Source organism: Colletotrichum paranaense (genome assembly GCF_030867605.1).
Source record: "Colletotrichum paranaense strain IMI 384185 chromosome Unknown Scaffold_5.1, whole genome shotgun sequence".
Classification (NCBI taxonomy): Eukaryota; Fungi; Ascomycota; class Sordariomycetes; order Glomerellales; family Glomerellaceae; genus Colletotrichum; species Colletotrichum paranaense.
The window spans coordinates 21,220-40,520 of record NW_026848963.1 but is presented as its reverse complement, the minus strand read 5'-3'; the positions used below and the strand labels follow the sequence as shown (position 1 = coordinate 40,520).

The window sequence follows — 19,301 nt, the reverse complement described above, 5'->3', positions numbered from 1 at the left end:
CATCACCTCATGCTATCAGTCGAGGTCGCCTGGCTTATGTCAAAATCAAGCCATACCCAGCCTCTTTGCTTTACGGCGTTGGTTCGGTGTACGGATACTGTGGAGACGGAAGCTTCCCGCACTGCCCTAGGAGTGATATTATCGAGGTTCACCTAGATTCTCACCATGAAAGATAATTTTGAGGCTGCGACGACAATTATTCGCAAATCAGGTGCTACAGATTGAAGAATTGGTGTGACATCTGATTAGGCTTCTAGACCCGGAATTTGAGCTTATCTCCGCAGGATCTTTGTCGGGTCAGTCTCCAAGCTACTTGCTGACAAAAGAACTGCTTGAATTTATTGGAGTCATTCCGTCAAGGACATAACTGTCTGAAACCCATAGTTGACTGGATCAGCCCGTGTCTATAGAGCTCCAAGCGAGAACGGTACTCATCAGGTGTGTTGACCAAACATGAGCGGCTCTGAATTTCTTGACACAATCTTTCCGACGAACAGCCTATCAGCTGGCGTGTTCTTCTGTGGAATATGTAGCAAGCCCTTCAGCCAAGGTCTGTCTTCAGCTACTGCGTCTGCCTCTTATTTCAACGTGAGAACTAACTCAACATCCCCAAATTAGAGACTGCACTGAAGCGACATGTGTCTTACTGTCGACGAACAAAAGACCGACTCCGAAGCCGACCGAAGCCTTGTCGAGAATGCAGCGCAGCCAAACATAAGTGTAGCTTACAAGCCCGCTGTACGCGTTGCACAAAGAAAGGATTAGACTGCATCTACGCAGAAAACAGAAGTCAAGGGCCGACAGCCAGCACAGAGGCCCTTAGCGCACAAGTTTGGGCGCCGAGTCTTCTGGGCTTGGATCCAGCTAATCCTGAGTCTACTTTCATATCAGAGGCTTCGACTTTTGATCATCAAGTACAATGGGATGCATTCTCGCAAATAGTTGAGCTGCCGGATGAAGTCGCTTTTGGCCACTTCCCTCTGGCGGAACCTGGACTTGGTCACATAACCGAGGACCTGATGGTCGGTGACACCGATTTGTCTCCATCACCAGAACCATACCGGCAGATACTGCCACATTCGATGAATTTTGGCAGGCCCGTGATATCAAACACATCTGGGATCGTCTTTCCACTTCAATTCATCAAGGAACCAAAGCCGGCGGCGAATAGCAGTGCGAACATGATCAAACAGGCACTGCGCTCATATCCCGAAATGATGCTGCGAAGGTCAACATTCCCTCCCTTCATACACCAATATCAGGACAAGAGCCATCTTCCCGAGCCACTAGCAAACTGTATGGGCATTGCGATTCTGTTCGTATCTCGAAACCCAGACACTAGTTCGTTCTTATGGCAATCAATTCGAAAAGAGCAGGACAGAAACCTCAGCGAAGTTGGAATAGTGCACTCCACCCTGCCAGATGACTTGAGAATGCTGACTTCTCTCAACAGATGGTTAGATATAGCAGAAGAGATATCTTCGCATCAATACAAGCAGAGCTGATATATATCATCATGCGTGTCGTTGCCGGCGGTGGAAGCACTCTTGTAGACCGTGACTACAACACCCACATGCTGTTGGCTTATGAGGTATCTTCTGCTACCGAAGATTATGAGTTCTTGATGGAACGCGTCGCAGCTGACAATTTTTGACTAGGCGCTTTGGAAACAGTTCATGGCCTTGACTGATACACCATGCAGTGTAAAGTCTAAGAGTTCGAAATCATGGGAAGATTGGATCTTAGACGAGTCCCGAATAAGGTAAGTAGATTTCGGTTCCATTCTGAAATCAATGTTAAACGAACTGACAAGAAGACGCGCCAGAATTGCTTGCGTGTGGTTCTTGGTAGCGCAAGTAGCCACCGTTAAGGTAGGCATATCTTGCGGCGTTCTTGACACATGGAGAGAATTGACACTACCATGTCACAAAGTACAATGGGGTGCTACAACGCCAGAATCATGGGACGAAGAAACAAAAGCGTTGAGAAGTCTTCCCAAGCGGGGTCAGGATCTGGCATACTTTGGGGAGCTTCTGGAAAGTCATCAACATGCCAACGATGCAGTTCATGCAGAAACGCTTGATAGATGGAATTCAGGAGTCGATAACATCGGGTTGCTCCTGAATTTAGTGACGGCGATGATGTAAATTAAGAGACTAATACGTAAGATGAGCATCATAGATTGTACTACTGGTTTCGCGTGTAGTCTAGGACGCGCGGTCTGGTCGGTCTCTCATGCAATTAAAATCGAGAAGGCTAGAACAGGTCCAAGGCTGCCATTCGCGTTCCCTCTTTCCACTGAGGCGGCCTAAACCGATACACTGATGAGCCCGAATATCTTTTCTACCACGCGAGCGGACCCTCCCTGTTAGAGAACGTGCCAGTCGGTCCACCCGGACTTGCAATTGCCAACTCCACAATTCTTTCCGCACCAACAGAAGTCGGTGCTCCGGCGTCCATCCATCCAGTTAGTTTCGTTCTGACCAAGCCGGGGCAAACAGCATTCGAAGCCCCGCCAATATCCTTGAGAATACGGGCATAGTTGGCAGCCAAGATGTTGACAGCTGCCTTGCTGCCATCGTATGCTTTGTAGTCGACATTGTAGAAGGGCGTACTCTCGTCCAAAGTCGACTCCAGAGAACCCATCTGGGACGACACGAAGATAATGCGCGGGTACTCAGATTTGCGTAAGAGAGGAAGAGCTGCTTCACTTAGAACGGCTGTTCCGAAGACGTTGGTTTCATAGGTCTTTCTGAAAAGATCTCGAGTGGAGCTAAACGAATCGGGGTATGTATCGATCAAAATGCCTGCATTATTGATGAGGACATCAAGTTTTCCGTGAGTCTTCTGAATGGACTCGATGGCCTTGAAGATCGATTCGTCAGAGGTAATATCGAGCTGAATAGAAGAAACTGAGCAGTTCTCGGTTTTGAGAGATTCGGCGAGCCTAGAGCCATTCTCGAGATTGCGAGATCCTATGATAACATGAAAGCCCGGGATTCTGGCGAGCTGTTGAACGACAGCCTCACCAATGCCGGTGTTACCTCCAGTGACGAGAGCGATGGACATCTTGAAGAAGGAAGTTTCAAAGTCAGGTGAAGTAAAGTAGTCTGAGTGATGTTTCGTAATAGTGATAAGAAAATGCGTGTGCTGGATATGACTTGCTCCAAACTTCAAGATGTAATAAGCCGGCAAGAAAATATCTCACTTTATATGATCTCCAGTAGTGTCTTGTATTGAATAGTCACAGATTAGAAAGCCGCTTATTGACCGAGAGTGGCTCGAAGAGAATCGCATTCTCATTCCGTGCAAAGAGCGTGTAATTGGGCCAATTTCGCCGCCCGCTGAACATGGGCGGAACGGCCAAATTGGGCGGGGAGAGGTGAGTCCCGGCCAATTTCGCCGGTGTATTGAGTCTTAGTAGGGTACCTAGTCAGGTAAGGCCTACCCTGCGTGACAGACCAAGGCCAGATTTGGAGAAGGCAGTAAAACATCATTGAATTCAGAAGGATGTACGCCACTGAAAATCTAGCCTAAGAAAATGAAGTGTTACGGTGGCGAGCAGCCATATGATATGTTGAGAGCAGGATCGAGAAGTGCAAAACTCGTTGTCAACTGGGTAGGTAGGTACCCAAGGTGGGCACCACGTACCAATGCGTTCGATGAATTGTAGTGATCCATAGTTCCACTGACTATCTGCGGCGTCAACTCGTCTTGGTTGCTTACCAGCTAGTGAAGTTTAGGAGTCCTATGACATCAATGGGGGTACATCGACATGTATTACCTGAATCATTAAATCCGTTTGTCTCAAGCTTAGCGTAGTTAGGTTGTCAGGACATCGAGACCTGCAGCATCAGCAATGAGTTTTTCTACACATCCAAATACTACATGTCCATATCAAAGGGGAAAATTGCTGTGTTATTCCCACGAGGAAAGAGCGATGAAGCAATGTTTCTTTGAGCGTTATTGTTGTCCCGGCTTCCAGGCAAAGCTACGTGCGAAATAACAAAAGTAAGTAGTGCCCCGCCCTTTAAAAGGTGTTTGGGCAACCCTGTAGTCTTCGAACCCCGTAAATTACTCTCTTCTGCCTGTCCACGTGCGAGATACCAACAGTTTGGCACGATGTCTATTCAACTGCGACAGTGAACTGGGCAAGAAACATTGACGTAGTAAAACTGGCATAGTTGGCAGGACAATATAGCCAGGGAACACGATTTAGCCTCGGGGGATTCTTTCAATGGCCGTGCCACAGACCGACCAGGTGACCTGAACGAATATCTGACTTTAGTCACTATCCACCTCAACTTGCATTTAACACACAGACAGAGAGCAGCTATAGCCGCCAACCCAATGGCGCAGTAGATAAGGCACACGAACAATGTCGTGTCGGTCAGTAAGTTCATTCTGGCTTCCTAGAATGCGACCGGCGCGTGAAATTTCCTACAATCACTGTGGTGGTGTGCACCTTGCATCTGTGTAAGTCTACATGTACTTACTAAGTACCCTGATAATTGGGTCTACGTCCTGAGCTTATCAAGTAACCTTCATAGAAAGATCTGAAATCCAGTACAGATTTTATCATGTGAAAACTGATCGAATTTCATGATGGACGGAAGCAATCAGGAACATTGTGTTTAGTCTTGTACAGTTACCTAGTTGGCTGCACGGTAAATCGGGCATCCGAGCAGAATTCACGTCGGAAGTAGTCCTAAAGTTCGCCAACAGAGCATGCTACTTAGCGTGACTAAGTAAAGTATTGAGACCTAGTGGCCATTGAGTATTTGATGGCATGCAAGAGAAACACGAGGTCTGACACCACGGCAGGCTGAGATTGACAAATGTTAGCATTGCCACAAATGGTGTGACAGGCACTGACATTTCGTTAATGGGATGAGACGTCCATGCAAGGGCGCGTTTTCAGGTTCGACAAGGGAAGTCAAAGAGGCGCATGTGTTCATAGCTTTAGCCCCAAGGGATGAAGAAATTTGTAAAGCACTTCAGATGAACGCTTCTCCATCTTAAAGAGTTTGCCGACTCACCTTGACTGCTGTCTGGGGCCAGGGACGGACCCTTCGCCCACACCAAGACTGTCGTCGGAATTTTGATACCTTGCACGGCCACTGATTTAATAAGAATGCGGGACACTCTCCGGTCAAACGATTCTTGAGACGTTTGGAAGGTACGCCTCGAGTCTTTCAGGGTGAGGACAGCACATGTTGACACCGAAGACTGCCTCGGCTTTGAAGCAGGTAGAAAATTGGGTTTTGCTCTTCAGCTGGTGAATGAGATGACCTGCAGGAGGAAATCTGAAGCCATGGCTCTTCGTCTATAAAATTCGGGAAGCACCCCTAATGCGACCTTTTCGTGTTCGCAAACCGTCACATAAAGCTACCAGCCTCTTCCAGAACTCAAAGGGGACTATACACATTCTTTCTGCAAATCCATATCGAGTACAACTCCATCACTAGTTCACCATGCGTGCGCTTGCTGTTGTAACGTCTGCTCTGTTGGCCACATATGTCTCAGCACAGCAAGGGGCAGTCTGCTTCGATGACTTGGACTGTTTGCTCTCAGTAAGAAACCTCCAAGGGACCAATCAAGATCAGTATGTTGACTGACTTCATGGAGGGAGGACAAAATGCCAAATGCGTGAGGGCACAGGCTGGCGGTATCACAGGGTGAGTACTTTAGGATTACTGTCTGTCCACGTCCCACGACAAAACAAGACGTCAAGGCATGCACTACATTTGTATTAGGACATTAAACTTACCTGGCTCTAGAAATTGCGCTGGTGGTAAGGCTGCCGGAGCCGCTGGCGCCGCAGCGGGAGCGGGAGCGGGAGCTGCCCAGCCTGCTGGCCAGCAAGCCGCTGCCGCCGACCCCATCGGCTCTTTGTTGGGAGGACTTACGGGTAAGAAAGCTACAGGGAAGACTACTGGCGGTGCTGTAGCACCGGCAAAGGCGAAAACTGCCGGGAAAGCAAAAGCTCCAGCATTAGGGGCTCGGCAAGCTGCTGCTCCCGCAGCATCTGCGGCTCCCGCCGCCGACCCTATTGGAGCCGTGCTCGGAACGGCAGCAGGCCTGCTGAAAGGAAAGGGAGGTCAACCGGCTGGCGCTGCTGCCCCAGCTGGGTCTCAAGCCGCTGACCCGATCGGGCAAGTCTTGGGAACCGCCGCCGGAGTTCTCAAGGGTAAAGGAGCCCCTGCAGCCGGAGCCGCCGCTCCCGCAGGACAACAGGCAAACCCCCTTAACGCCGTAATTGGAGCTGCAGCAGGAGTATTAAAAGGAAAAGGAGGCGCTCAGCCAGCTGCTGCAGCTCCTCCGGCAGCCGCAGCTCCCGCAGCACCCGCTCCATCGAAACCGGCAGCTGCGGCTCCGGCCCCGCCAGCAGCTTCTAAGCCCGCTGGTTCCACTCCCGCCGCTCCTCCAGCTGCCGCTCCGCCTGCCGGAGGAAAGCCGAACTCTGCACCCGCCCCACCCGCTGCAGCTCCGGCAGCTCCAGCCGCTGGGAAGCCCGCCCCTCCGCCCGCCGCAGCTCCCGCGGCCCCAGCTACAAGCAAACCCGCTCCTCCACCTGCTGCAGCCCCCCCAAAGACTCCAGCTGAGGGAAAACCGGCCAAGCCTCCTGCTGTTGCTCCTCCGCCAGCCCCCGCCGGTGGAAAGCCAGTTCCAGCTGCTCCCGCCGCGCCGGCAGCACCTGCAGGCAAGCTTTTTCGCCGTGTCGAGTTCTAGAGTCAGCGGCAACTTTGTTTGGAATTTGGAGCGCGTCTTTCTTTCTTTTACCCCACTGTTTGACTTATACACACTGGTGTGAGAAAGCAAATAGCGCGGGAACTGCCAGCAAAACTAGGTAGACTACAATACATGGCCTGTAATGGGCATTGAAGTTGGCAAAAAGAGGCCACGTACTTGCGGTATCTCGAACATTTTGCGCAAAGTCAGGGCCCCTCAAAATGTATTATCAAGTCATCTCACAATCATTATCTAAGGCCACTTGTATTGCACGGGGGCGAATCTCTTTCTCTTTCAAATTGTGATATCAAGCGACGTCTTAAGCGTAAGTCCACCACACAATTGAATTCTTTTGGTTCGGAATCTTGAGAAATCCTCATTCGATTTCGAAAACATCGCATTGAGCCCCTCCCTCCCCCTCCCTTGTAGCAAGCGAATCGTCACATGATATCGTCAGTTCCGAGTAGACTCAACTGAGGTGTGCAGCGTGTAACAATGCGTTCTCGTTTCCTCATTACGTAGTCTAAAGTTTGTACGGCATGAAGAGGAGTCTCCTTTTAGCCTGTCTAAGGATTTAACAAGTATTGTGTTTCATTCCTGAAAATCAGACGCAATCGGACGATAGACATCGCAACGACGATATAGCAAAGTCATCACAGTATTAAGCTAATCGTTCTCATTCAAGCAACCTTCTGCAGAACAAATAGATTATCTGCGTCATGGCCAAATCTGAAACATCTGTAATGACAGGCAGACTTGAGGATCTCATTGAGAAGCACGATAGACCGAGGAAATACTCAGACAGTAACCGCATATTTTTTCTTTTTTCCTTGGAGCCACCGTCAGTGGTCATGCCCTTTCCGTTACTTGAACCCACATATCCGAAATCACGAACAGTCCCATGCAATTCTTTGCCCGCCATGGACGCGCAGGATCATTCGACGCTAGTTCGAAATTTCGCAACAACTTGACAAAGTCAATACTGTAACTTCACAGCCGAAAGAACAACGACGTGCTCCAGAGTCTGCAACGCACCTCGAAAATAGTTTTAGAAAGTTCCATCTGAGCCACGGGCCTCCCGAGACACATGAACTTACCGTGACCAAAAATCAGGTCATTAGTTTGGATCATTGATGCGAGCTTGTCCGGATCTGTCTCAAACCATCTCTCTGGTCGGAATGCCTTAGAGTCGACGCCGTATGTTACTTGACTTCGATGCATGGCATACCCAGAATAGCCCACACAAACACCACCAGGTAAAATATAAGTTTCCCCTTTCACTTCAATAGCATCACCTCCAGGGGGAACATCTCGAGAAAAGATATTGAGAACCGGCGGTCGGATCCTCAGAGACTCTCGGATGACTGCTTGCAGGTACGGCAGCTTCTTCGCTTGACCAAGAGTTATAATTCCCTCGCCGAGCTTTGGGGCATTCCCAGCACGTACTGCCTCGTCAATCTCATGCTGTAGTTTGGCATAAACCCTGGGATTGGTCATGATTTGTAAGAGTGTCCCTCGTATGGCAGCTGCGGTCGTATCCGATCCGGCGATAATCTGCTCCAGTGCCTCAGTCTTCAGCTCATCGCCATTTAGCCCATGGCGTATGAATGATGCAAGCATGTCCGACCTTTCGTCCGTTGGCTTTTCAGTGCGTTCGTCAACATAGCGGAAGCATGCTGCGATCATTTTACCAAAACCGTTCTTGTCAGTAGGTGAAGGAGCTATGAATTTGCCAATGATAGGTGACTGAGCCATCCAGCTAATGCCCATAGCACAAGCCACACTCATAGCAGACAAGCCCTCCTCGGTAGACTTCAGGTAGTCATCCACATCACTATCAGTCCGCAGCATGCCGAACGCTTTCCCAAGCCCGACAGAACTGATTACATCGAGAGTAAAGTACTGTATCTTTTTGGCCAAATCCACTGGTGTGACTTTGCTATCAGTTGAAAGATATTTGGATCTCATGAGCCCGAGAAGCTCCTCAAGGCGTTGATCAATCGTAGGTTCGAGGTCTAGATTCTCTCTGCCGGAGTACTGGTTACCAAGGATCAGATTAGCCGTGCTGTTTGGCCAGAAAACTGTGACTACTCATGATATCATACCCCCGGCGCCATTTGCTTCCTTCTCTTTTCGTGTTTCTCATTGTCCGTTTGAGAGAATACGTTGTCACGCTGGTACTCAATTCGACAAGCGTGATAATACCAATCGGAGCGCTTGTATCCAGGATGTCTATTGACATGGGCCCAAACTTCAGGAGATGAGGTCACTAAAATTCCCGGAGCGATGCGGGCAATGAGACCTTTGAGAGAGTTAGCTTCCAGGAAGTGATGTGCATTATCAATGTTTATGCGATCGTCAGTCAATAGGTGAGCTGGAAGTCGTTGTGCTTACCATATCTTTCATTTATATCGGCGTACCACTCGTGGCAATTGGGGCTAATGATTGCCTTGCTGTGAGGCCAGTATGTGAGGCCACTCCACCAAGGACCGCCAAGATGTCGAAGTTTGACATAAAGCGCGGCCCTCCGGACGACGCACCAGCAAAGCAAGAAGGCAAGAGCTGGCGCGGCAGCTTTGCCAAGGAGAGTGCCGAAGATACCCATCGCGATTTCCAGAAGATTGTTGATGAGTTGGGCCAAATCTACAATGCAGTCAAAGTTATACTCATGACAAAAGTAAAGGATGTGTATCCCCGCACTTTGGGAAACAGAGGCAATATGTTGGATTGCCAAAAATGCTTTCCAACGCCCCAATCACACCCTGGACATATCCAAGCAACCCACCTCCAACGCCTTGCCCTCTTGCCATTCGATCGCTTGCATGCAGATGATGCATTAGTAAAACTAGAAATAGATTTATGACACGTCGTTGGAAACTTTCCCCCTTGCTTTTAAGAAATGCTGCCGGGAAACCGCGCGCTACTTGTTCAACCTGCCAACTCGTTCTTGAATAGTAAAGATAAAATTTTAATCTCCCGAGCAGCGGTAAGTTTGCACTATCTGCAATAAGCCAAAGAGGGCCGTATGTTGACTGTTGAGACACTAATGAAAGCTGCTGATAATGCTGATATTCAGAAAAGATTACATACATCTCTTATAAATTATGAATGGGAACTTGGGACTTGAAAGGAGTTCGAAAGGTAACATGTAAAGTGGGTAGAGATAGCCAAGGGCTGATTGCCCAGATGAGGGAGCTGGAGAATCTTACAAGCAGTCGAAGCTATTTAAGGGGGAAAAGAAAGAAAGAAATCAGTAATAAGATCTTCTAACATGGCTGATTTCGATTTGGTGTAATGAGCTTCTATATGAGAGACTAGCACTCGAATAACTCATAATGGAACTAAGTTGAAAGAAGGATGATGATTATTGATTGCTTGGTATGTGAGTAGGAATCATCCCCCAAAGTCCAATTGCTAATGTGTGGGCAATGGTGCGACTATGCCCAAGGCTTCCGCCGAAATTTAAGCTTTCTATGCAACTCTTCCGTCTTTACTGTTATTTCAGTAAAGTGTAAACTATTGTTATTTATTTCACCCACTATGTCCATGTGAATAAGATGTCGTAAGACGATCGTCATATATCAGCTAAGTGTAAAAACACTCTAAGTACTTAGGTGAACTAGAGGAACCAGGACATTTGCTGATATGAATAGTAAGTGAACGTAGATTTGAGTATATTAAACTAGCCAGGAAGAAGGAATGAAATCACACCCTAGATCGTTCTTTAATCCGTCATTATGAACTTTCGCCCAGCAAAGCTCAATGACGTCCCACAAGTACATATTGCGGACAGCGGATAGTTTGGGGTGTTCATGCCTTTGCAAAGGTATCGACGGAGTGGACAAAGTCCCATGAAGTTGCTCAATGGTTGGAGAAAGGGCAAGGGGGAGAGGGTTAACACGACTACTAGTGGTATCATAATGATTGTGACTCTGGAGCATAACTGCTATTACATATTGCGCGAACAGATGATTTTGCCACCGAGGCACGATACCCTACTGCCTGCCTTCTAATCTTCAAATGAGAAACATTGATGAATTGACCACTTGAGCAACAGTGCAAGAGCATCTTTCTACCTACGAGAACCCATTTCAAAGTTGACAGATGAAGTACCCACCATGGCAGATTTAGTTATCTCGCGAACAACTACGCGCAACCTTCTGAATCAGTCCTGACTGCGAGGTGCAGTGTCATATTTGAACAGCACCAGGTAGAGGCGATTCTCTCTCATATGACAGCTTTTCACCGTGGTCAATTTTTTGGCTTCCCGCGCAGTCTCAAGTCTTAGCTGTGTTGGGTACAAAAGCATTTGAGTAATCAGAAGATGGAACATTGGGAGAAAGGGAATTGATCTACCTCACGGTCCTCACCGAGGTGATGGATGATTAGAGCCGAGCCATAGCTCGATCACCAAATGGTGGACGTAATGGGCCATGAGAGATAAGACGGCGGTCGGAAAACAATTGCAGCGGGCGGAATTCAGCGGGACTTAGCGGGAGGAACAATCGGCAGATCGAGATACCCCCGGAGATGTGGGGACATGGGCGGTGCTCAACTCCCGGGATGTGGGCGGAGCAGCGCGGGGTTTTTCGAAGGATTTCCTCGCATCCGGGGTGGAACAGACGTCAAATTAAGGAAGGTAACATCCTCGTTGGTCGGCAACGCCCGATACTCATAAATATAAGCTTGAATCGGCCAATCCCCATCGTAAGAAAGAACAATGGTAGTCAACCGCCAAGGCTGCCAAGAGAGCCAAGAGCTGGCAGTGGGAACTGCAATGACCGCAATTGAGCCCAGCTTTACGCGTTGTCCGCCAATGATTTGTTCACGATTGGCGTAAGAGGCAACTCGATCAACGGCATCTGCTAGGTTCAATCACACCGTTGCACAAGATACGAACGGGACTCAGGACTTGGTGCCTTTCTTGGCTACAGTCACCGTCTTGGCATTGCCTGTTAGATGGCAAAATCCGCAATTCATCTTGGCAACTCGAGATATGCCGCCCAACCGGCTTATCACGCAAGGCCGTTTGGTCCTGTCGTCAATTTCAACGGTCTGCAACTGGACAAACTCAGCAGGTGGCTAACTTCTGAGCATGAATCAACATTCCAGTGATGGAGCCACATTCGAGACCACTAGCCAAAAGAGCGTTGAACAGTCCCCAGTTGACGTACGACGAGCCTGGCCATGATGTTGCTAGACTTTCGGTCTCTTCCATTTGAGGAAGGTTGAAGTCGAGATACTCAGGCGCTCGTGATATGAACCTTGGGAAGGTATGTGAACTCAACAGCAGACAGTAGAAGGCAAAGAACTTATATAAAGTGTCGAAAAATCAGCCATCAAGGTGTTCTTTCATCCTCATCCCACCCCAGCCAAGCCAACTCCAGTCAGGTGTCCGGTCTCTTTTTCAATATGCAGTTCAAGACTCTCTTCGTCTCCGCCCTTGCGGCCGCCTCCACTGCTCTTGCCCAGCGTTCCTGCGGCACCCCTTCCCCCACGGAAGAGCAGATCGAGGTTGCCCAGCGCCTTCAGCTCAAGGAGGACAACGCTCGCGTCGAGGGTAACGCTACTCGCCTTGCTCCCATAACGGTCAATGTCTACTGGCACGTCATTGCCACTTCCAACTCGGTCAGCGGTGGTTACCTTACCCAGGCCACCCTAAACGCTCAGTTGGATGTCCTCAACGAGGCTTACGCCCCTCACGATGTCTCTTTCGCCCAGGCCGGTGTCGACTGGACCATCAATAGCCAGTGGGCTTCCGACAGCGCCGAGCTCGCCATGAAGAGATCGCTCCGCAAGGGCACCTACGCCGATCTGAACGTCTACTTCCTCCCCGGTACCCCCTACCTCGGATATGCCTACTTCCCCCAGACTGTCACCACCGGTTCCTCTGCTTTCTACTATGACGGTGTTGTCATCCGCTCTACTTCTGTCCCCGGCGGCAGCCTGCCCCAGTACAACCTTGGCCACACTGCCACCCACGAGGTTGGCCACTGGCTTGGACGTAAGCTTTTCCAACTCTGGCAGATATTGAATGAAGCTGACTTCCCGATTAGTCTACCACACCTTCGAGGGATACCAGTGCGGCGGTAACGGTGACTACGTCTCTGATACCCCCTTCGAGGCTGAGGAGGCCTACAACTGCGAGATTGGCCGTGACACCTGCCCCACTCTGGCTGGCACCGACCCTGTCACCAACTACATGGACTACTCTGACGAGTAAGCTTCTATCTATACGATCGATGATGAACCTCCATGCTGACTACTACATAGTGACTGCTTCACCCACTTCACGGATGGCCAGGAGACTCGCATGCACAGCTACTGGGACACCTACCGCGCTTCTTACCAGTAAATGGTTAAGTCGGTAATGTCAAGCCACTGATGCAGCTAGCATCATTGTTGCGTCTCGAGTCGAAAACATCAGCTTGGCCAGATCAATCGATGTCAAGGGAAGACTCCGCCAACGTGATACCGGTCGTCGGATAAGAATCAACTGGGAGAAGAAGATGGGGTGCAATTCCAGTACATACTTTACTACTTAAAATCAAGTGTATATCCATTACGAACTCTGTCAGAAGCAAAGTTTGCCTTGCCAAGTGAACGCCCTGCCTAGGTGTGTTGCCTGTAAACACGTGCAAGTTCAGAAGGACGGTATTACCCACTTTGGAACGCCCAGTTCAGATTCCAATTGCCTTGTTCCACCCCGAGTTCTCTCATTGAGTTGAATATTTCATCAGCATACCCCCTCTGTTCCTGAGCCCGCTCCCTGTTACCCGCCTCACGAGACCAGTAGGCCATCATGCGCCGGATCTGTAAGGCCCTTGTTTGGCAATCCCGATCGCCGTTTCGCAGCTTCTCGGCGAGAGGAGTTAGACAACCATGCTAGAGGTCAATGTTTCCCTTCTCCTTGTCAATCCTCGCCAGTAGCTTGGAGGCAAGCACGAAACCATATGTCCCCCCCCCCCCTAAGCCCCCGTTGTGGAACAGGCCCCAGTTCCTCAGATCTCTGACAAAGGTCAGAAGCCAGCTGATATGTCAAGGTGATATTATGCCCATGATAGTACGCAACGTACATGTACTCAGTCAGAAAGAAAATTGTACGCTCATCAGAAGACCCAAACTCAGTTCCGGAGCGGGCCACGAGGGTCCCGTAATTCGGCAATACATTATCAGCAAGCGCTGCGGGCCAGTATCTCAAAAATCGAGCGACCATGATGAGAACCACTGGATGCGATCCGCCGGGTAGCTTTGGAAATGAGTCCGTGCAGAACTTAAAGACCCGTTCATTAGCTAGCTGCATTCTATCGAGCGAGAAGACGCGTAACGAGTTGAGACAGTCTACCATCATACTGGATCCTTTGCGAATGATGAAGAGTCCTGCTAAGCTGGAAATTACATGGCGGACCAGATGATCGTTTTGAGGTCTTAGACGTGTGGATGGAATGCCCACTTTCTTATTCTCGATACGGTATGAAATTCCTCGCAAGTATAGTATAATCCTCCATAGGTAGATCAACATCCAGGGATCCTCCTGTTGTGCAAGCTGGTCGATGCTTTTGAAAATGTTCAGAAGAGTTGTTTGGCACTTCTTCTGTGTGCCATTTCCCTGACTGATCAAAGTTGAAGCGCCATGGCATTGATCGGCAATCGCTTTCCATTCTGTCGAGTTGTCCTCATGACCCTGTGGGGGCGTCAAACCAGATGAGTTCACTTCCCATCCAGATGAAGTCTCTCCTGGACGGCTCTGATCGAAGAGGCCCATGAGATAGTTTCCTATCGAATAGAGCATGCAGGCCAAAGCTTTCAGCTCTGCAGTTGGCCAGTCCAGCACCAGATCATGCGTACGCCATGAGAATGCGGCCCCGATTGGTAATCTGCTAGTATCCGGGGCTTTGCCCCAGCACATCGTCGTCGCTTGACGAGTGGCGTGTCCAGACCGTCCATGCGACTTTGAGATTGACTCGATGATTCATGATTGAAAATATGCCATTCCTTGAGCTTTTTCTTGTACATGGAGTTTCTACGGTCACAAATAAAAATGAGTCAACAACTCTGAAAAGATGGAGGAGATTGATCGACGAAGCGTCGAAGCCGAACACCACATGCATACACCCCTCAACCATACTCAACGGCCAGTTTCCAAGAATATAAAGAGAAATGATGATCTCTTTTTTTGCATCCCACTCTGCAATGGTATACTTGGGTTGCTTGGTCACTTGAGGCTTACTCCTCGTGCGCGTGACAGCGGACATCGCCTGTTCGTCGTGTGCATTTAGCGACATGTTGAGCTACGTAGAAGTGAGCCGATGATTATGGGAGAAGGTGAATTTCAATGAAAGGCTTCTTGCCCGGAATTTTGTAGCCTCGCAGCAAGGATAGATGACGGAAGAAAGAGAGTTGAAGGCATCCCCCGATAGATGGCGGGAAGAGGGGAAGGCGGGCGTCGTAATCGTAAATAGGATGGCAGGCAAATATGTTGGCGTGGAAAGGCACCAATGTCATCGTGTCTGGCGCTGCATGCGTTTGACTGATCACTGTATCGAGGCCATGAGGAAATACCTCGTAGCTAGCTGCTATGGGATTGCGTGAAAAGCTCCAGGCTCCTCACAAATTGAAATATGACACACAGCTAAGAACTTAACTCCGCAATTAGTCCACCTTGCATTGAAATTCCTCACAGAGTGATTGGCTAACCTTGCATTAAAGTGCCTTGCAGGGTGATTGGCTTAGAAATTGGTTGTGTTTGTGAAAAGCCGCATTGTGGCACTTTCTTACGACCTAATGAGTGCTCGAAGCCGATCATCTGGGGATAGATAGCGTAGTACAATAGTAATTAGGTGACAGATGGCTCCACGCTGTGTTACCCGAGTCGAAAGTGCTCCTGAGCTTTGAAATAGTGTGTCTGAGGGAGGAACACATCTGGATACCTTAGCGTAGGAGGGACTATTCCAAAAGATGAGGAAGTATATGGGTATTAGTAGGCGCGATGTTCTCGAGAGGGAGAGCAGCCCTTTTCCTGGTCTGCAACGATTCTTCCATCAAACAACTTCCGAGATACTCTTTGATATTGATGGGCCGCCCAAGGTCTGGCAACTCCATTCTTATACAGTAAGAGCTGAGTGCATGTTCGGTCCATGGTCCAATCCTTTTCAGCAACAGCGAAGCTTGGCCATCATGTATTGGAATCGGTCTGAATCTGATGTGCTAGCTACTGCCACCGATCTGACGACTTCTTTCGATAACATTGGCGACGATTTCAACCGTGAAGTCAATGCTTTATTCGACTTCATCAAAGTCGACATGAAGAAGTTCAAGAAGTCCTCTGAGGGATTTAAACGGGCATTGGGTAGGCCCCAGGCAGCAAGAGACCGAACCTTTGTGGTCGTTTGTGGTCAACGCGATGCAACTTGGCTCAACAAGAAGTTGAAAAGCGAAGAGGCATCCTCTGAAATTCTGGAACAAGAGATTCTGGATTGGTGAGTCGACTCAAATCCCCTTTCAATAGCTCGTGTTCGTCGCGTCTCCTTCAACAGGATTTCTGACCCTCTGTCACCATGAAAGGAACTTCAAAGATGATTGTGGCCACCGACATTACACTTGAACATGAGCTCCGAGTTCTTGGAAAAATGGACGAGATACGAGAACTCGTGCTGGTCGTCAGCAGTCAGTTCGATGACGTATACTTCAAGATGCCACTCAATGTTAAGTTGCTAATGGTGCTGCGGGCCGAGACTTGCTTCAGTACAGGCGGCCAGCTTTGCATCAATGGAAGTTCGACATTCAGAGACACTAAGCTTGACGACTGGCAATCTAGATCACACAAGGGTAGGTTGTTCTTCGGCCCTGATGTTGGAATCCCTATCGATCCAAGAGGTGAACGTTGGACAAAGGCTAAAAGGACCTTCGAACGGGACTTCACCGATGACGAAAAGGAAAAGCTGCGAAGACAGTTCGAGAAGATGAGAAGTCAGCCTATGGAGGGTAACGGATGGCTGAAAGAGTGGAAAGGCATAATTGCTTCCGTTATGGGCGTACTTGCCGGTGGCTCGAAGCTGGTGGCCGCCATCACGGCTTCAACAGGTGGTGTCTTCGTCCATTACCAATATGGTATCAAGAGTCTCAAAGTTGGTGCTGCCTTTGCTGAAGGATCTATGATTGCAACAGCTGCCGGCTCAGCAATCTTAATTGGGGCTGGGGTCGCGGCCGCAGTCTATTTTATACCATGGGAAACCTTATTAGATTGGTTTGGAGGCATGTTTTCCTGGGCTCGAGACATACTTAGCACACTCTGGCCGTGGGTAAAGGACTGGCTTGCAAACTCTAAACCACCCCACGCACCACCGGGTGGACAATCAAGGGGTAGACGAAGATCGCGAGTCCCAAAACCGATGAGGTTTTGATAATGATAGTTTGGAAGATGGTTCTTGATTGCCCAGGTTGAGTATCGCGATATATCTTATTCATTATACCTATGTAGTTCTGGTCTCCCAATGTGATTTCTACTGGCTTTGGTAAAGACGCTTAATCCTGAGCTCATCGATCTTGGCGAAATAATGGATTTGAAGTCAATGGATAACTGTATTCGAATGTCGCGGATGGCTTGAGATTTAGTCTAGTATATATATTCAGTAGTTGATAGCTACTTCTTTGCAGGGGAACAAGATTATATACCAACGTAGTTATAGCGTATAGAGCTACTTTAGATATGTTCTAAAGGTTAGAGTTGAAAATACTACTAATCTCATGAGAGTACACATATGGATAGAGAAATAAGGGAAATGCAATACATAAAGCACCTTAGTTAGGAAGCTGTGGCCCAAGTAGTTGATATCATTCCTACCATTAGCAAGCTCGTTTATAACTTTGTGACATTAGCATTTTAGCGATAGGGGCATCACTAATTCGCCTGTTTCTGACCGTTGTTGCACATTGCAAATGTACTATGGAAAGTACCTAGTAATTGGAAAACTTAAGTGTGAACCTACTACTACGACTTGTCAACTGCCCTCTCCGATCATAATAATAGGGCTCGCGGCCCTGATTCTCTTTCTTGCCTCCCCTGGCTTCAAAGTATTGCACACTTCCTGTCCGGCCAAAATGCTTTCAAGGACCTTGTGCTGATCCACCATTCCGCCTTGGATCGCCACCCCCATCTGTGGTGGGGGCTCTAGACGCTGTTCGCAGTCTCGTGGAAGGAAGAAAAATGACGATGAGATCTCTAGCAGATTCGTCAATATCATAGTGTCGCTCCACTCGACTTCATTTCTTCACCATGCAAGCCCAGAAATCCTCGTTTCTAAGAAGCTCTCTCTGTTTTGTCACTCCCGACTTCTTTTTGTCTAGTACGTCCTACATAGTGGTCACGAGGACGTCGATTGTTTTGTTAGGTGATGATCACCGCATAGCTGGCGGAACAGACTCACAATAACCTTAGTAGAGCTTTGCATTCGCACGGTGGTGATGCGATGCAGATATAGAAATCGTGAAGACAAATACTGTTTTTGTAGGTAAGAGAGAGCCAAGCTCCCAGCGACCGCAAGACGATCTTGTCAGTTCTATACGTGTTGTCAAAGCCGGGAGTGTTGATGAGATGACTATTGTGAGTGGCGGAACAGACCTATTGGTAGACTTTCACATTTCGCGCACCTAAACCAGTGGTAAGACAATTTCAGACGCACTTGACTCAGGGGGACAATGGTAATCAGGTCCCAAAGCTGCTCGAACTCACAAGAATCCAGACTGTGCCCGACTTCCGGCTTGTACTTGTCATTGGTAAGGTGGAAGGTGAAAGTGCTTTTTTTAACCCTAGTTATACCAAGCATGACCAGAAGGATATCTGTTTTTCTCGGCTCATGATAATTTCGAAGACACGACAGAACAGCCTTGTTAGGAGGGCTCGATTGCGAAAGGTCATCGTCCTTTAGTCTCGGACTGGACACTTCCATAATTGTTCCAGCTATTTGATACCTTACCATAGTAGGCGAACGAGCCAAGAAAAATGGAACAAGAGTCAGTGGAGTAATGCGAGAGCATTGGAATTCTTAGGGCATGGTAAATAGTCTAAGCTCATTCTCGTAAGTTTGTCGAGAGGAGGCTATTATAGGCGGGCGGGGGAGCTTGAGATTGGGTGCGCCTTTCATCCAGAACTAAACCTCATTACGTCTCTCAGAGCCATGATAAAAGCTATCAAAATAACCAGAACATAAAGTTCAAACATATAGTTACCATCTACATTACAACAACTACTCAAAACATGTGCATTATGTTATCTCTTTCCTCGCCTCTAATGCTTTAAGCTGTTCCAACCGCATACATGTAGCAAGGTGCAGCCTAATACCAGAATAGTATCAGGCCACGCGCCCCCAGGCGCTGCGGTCAGGCAGCCTTGGAGATTGTCCTGAACCCAGATTAAAAAGCAGGGCTGCAATCAAGCTGCTTGTGAATACTGATCTGCAAAAGTATCTGATTACCTAATGACCGGACTAGGGTATACGGGCCCCCGTGCAAGCTACCTTAGGATAGTGATTGAGGGTATTAGGGATAGAACCGAAGTACCTCGGGTTGGG

General features: G+C 48.6%; 9 protein-coding genes across 9 annotated transcripts; 6 read left to right on the top strand and 3 right to left on the bottom strand.

The window, feature by feature from the left end:
* Nucleotides 1-453: 453 nt before the first annotated feature.
* Nucleotides 454-1,505, top strand: CPAR01_06305 (uncharacterized protein; the record flags this gene model as incomplete). Its single annotated transcript, XM_060490578.1, has 2 exons — nt 454-550; nt 781-1,505. The coding sequence occupies 2 exons, from the start codon at nt 454-456 to the stop codon at nt 1,503-1,505; spliced, it is 822 nt and encodes a 273-aa protein (XP_060349452.1).
* Nucleotides 1,506-1,676: 171 nt separating this feature from the next.
* CPAR01_06304 (uncharacterized protein) lies at nt 1,677-2,147 on the top strand (the record flags this gene model as incomplete). The annotated part of the gene is made up of 2 exons (XM_060490577.1): nt 1,677-1,762; nt 1,826-2,147. The coding sequence occupies 2 exons, from the start codon at nt 1,677-1,679 to the stop codon at nt 2,145-2,147; spliced, it is 408 nt and encodes a 135-aa protein (XP_060349451.1).
* A 196-nt stretch (nt 2,148-2,343) lies between these two features.
* Nucleotides 2,344-3,069, bottom strand: CPAR01_06303 (short-chain dehydrogenase; the record flags this gene model as incomplete). The annotated part of the gene is made up of 1 exon (XM_060490576.1): nt 2,344-3,069. The coding sequence occupies one exon, from the start codon at nt 3,067-3,069 to the stop codon at nt 2,344-2,346; it is 726 nt and encodes a 241-aa protein (XP_060349450.1).
* Nucleotides 3,070-5,474: 2,405 nt separating this feature from the next.
* On the top strand, nt 5,475-6,732 carry CPAR01_06302 (uncharacterized protein; the record flags this gene model as incomplete). The annotated part of the gene is made up of 3 exons (XM_060490575.1): nt 5,475-5,573; nt 5,629-5,678; nt 5,781-6,732. The coding sequence occupies 3 exons, from the start codon at nt 5,475-5,477 to the stop codon at nt 6,730-6,732; spliced, it is 1,101 nt and encodes a 366-aa protein (XP_060349449.1).
* Nucleotides 6,733-7,708: 976 nt separating this feature from the next.
* Nucleotides 7,709-9,337, bottom strand: CPAR01_06301 (cytochrome P450; the record flags this gene model as incomplete). Its single annotated transcript, XM_060490574.1, has 4 exons — nt 7,709-7,767; nt 7,830-8,769; nt 8,838-9,034; nt 9,127-9,337. The coding sequence occupies 4 exons, from the start codon at nt 9,335-9,337 to the stop codon at nt 7,709-7,711; spliced, it is 1,407 nt and encodes a 468-aa protein (XP_060349448.1).
* Nucleotides 9,338-12,144: 2,807 nt separating this feature from the next.
* CPAR01_06300 (metalloprotease) lies at nt 12,145-13,087 on the top strand (the record flags this gene model as incomplete). Its single annotated transcript, XM_060490573.1, has 3 exons — nt 12,145-12,736; nt 12,789-12,951; nt 13,006-13,087. The coding sequence occupies 3 exons, from the start codon at nt 12,145-12,147 to the stop codon at nt 13,085-13,087; spliced, it is 837 nt and encodes a 278-aa protein (XP_060349447.1).
* Nucleotides 13,088-13,617: 530 nt separating this feature from the next.
* CPAR01_06299 (uncharacterized protein) lies at nt 13,618-15,017 on the bottom strand (the record flags this gene model as incomplete). Its single annotated transcript, XM_060490572.1, has 3 exons — nt 13,618-13,762; nt 13,809-14,508; nt 14,861-15,017. 3 exons carry the CDS (start codon nt 15,015-15,017, stop codon nt 13,618-13,620), a joined length of 1,002 nt encoding a protein of 333 aa, XP_060349446.1.
* An 892-nt stretch (nt 15,018-15,909) lies between these two features.
* CPAR01_06298 (uncharacterized protein) lies at nt 15,910-16,215 on the top strand (the record flags this gene model as incomplete). The annotated part of the gene is made up of 1 exon (XM_060490571.1): nt 15,910-16,215. The coding sequence occupies one exon, from the start codon at nt 15,910-15,912 to the stop codon at nt 16,213-16,215; it is 306 nt and encodes a 101-aa protein (XP_060349445.1).
* Nucleotides 16,216-16,289: 74 nt separating this feature from the next.
* CPAR01_06297 (uncharacterized protein) lies at nt 16,290-17,135 on the top strand (the record flags this gene model as incomplete). The annotated part of the gene is made up of 1 exon (XM_060490570.1): nt 16,290-17,135. One exon carries the CDS (start codon nt 16,290-16,292, stop codon nt 17,133-17,135), a length of 846 nt encoding a protein of 281 aa, XP_060349444.1.
* Between the last annotated feature and the right edge of the window lie 2,166 nt (nt 17,136-19,301).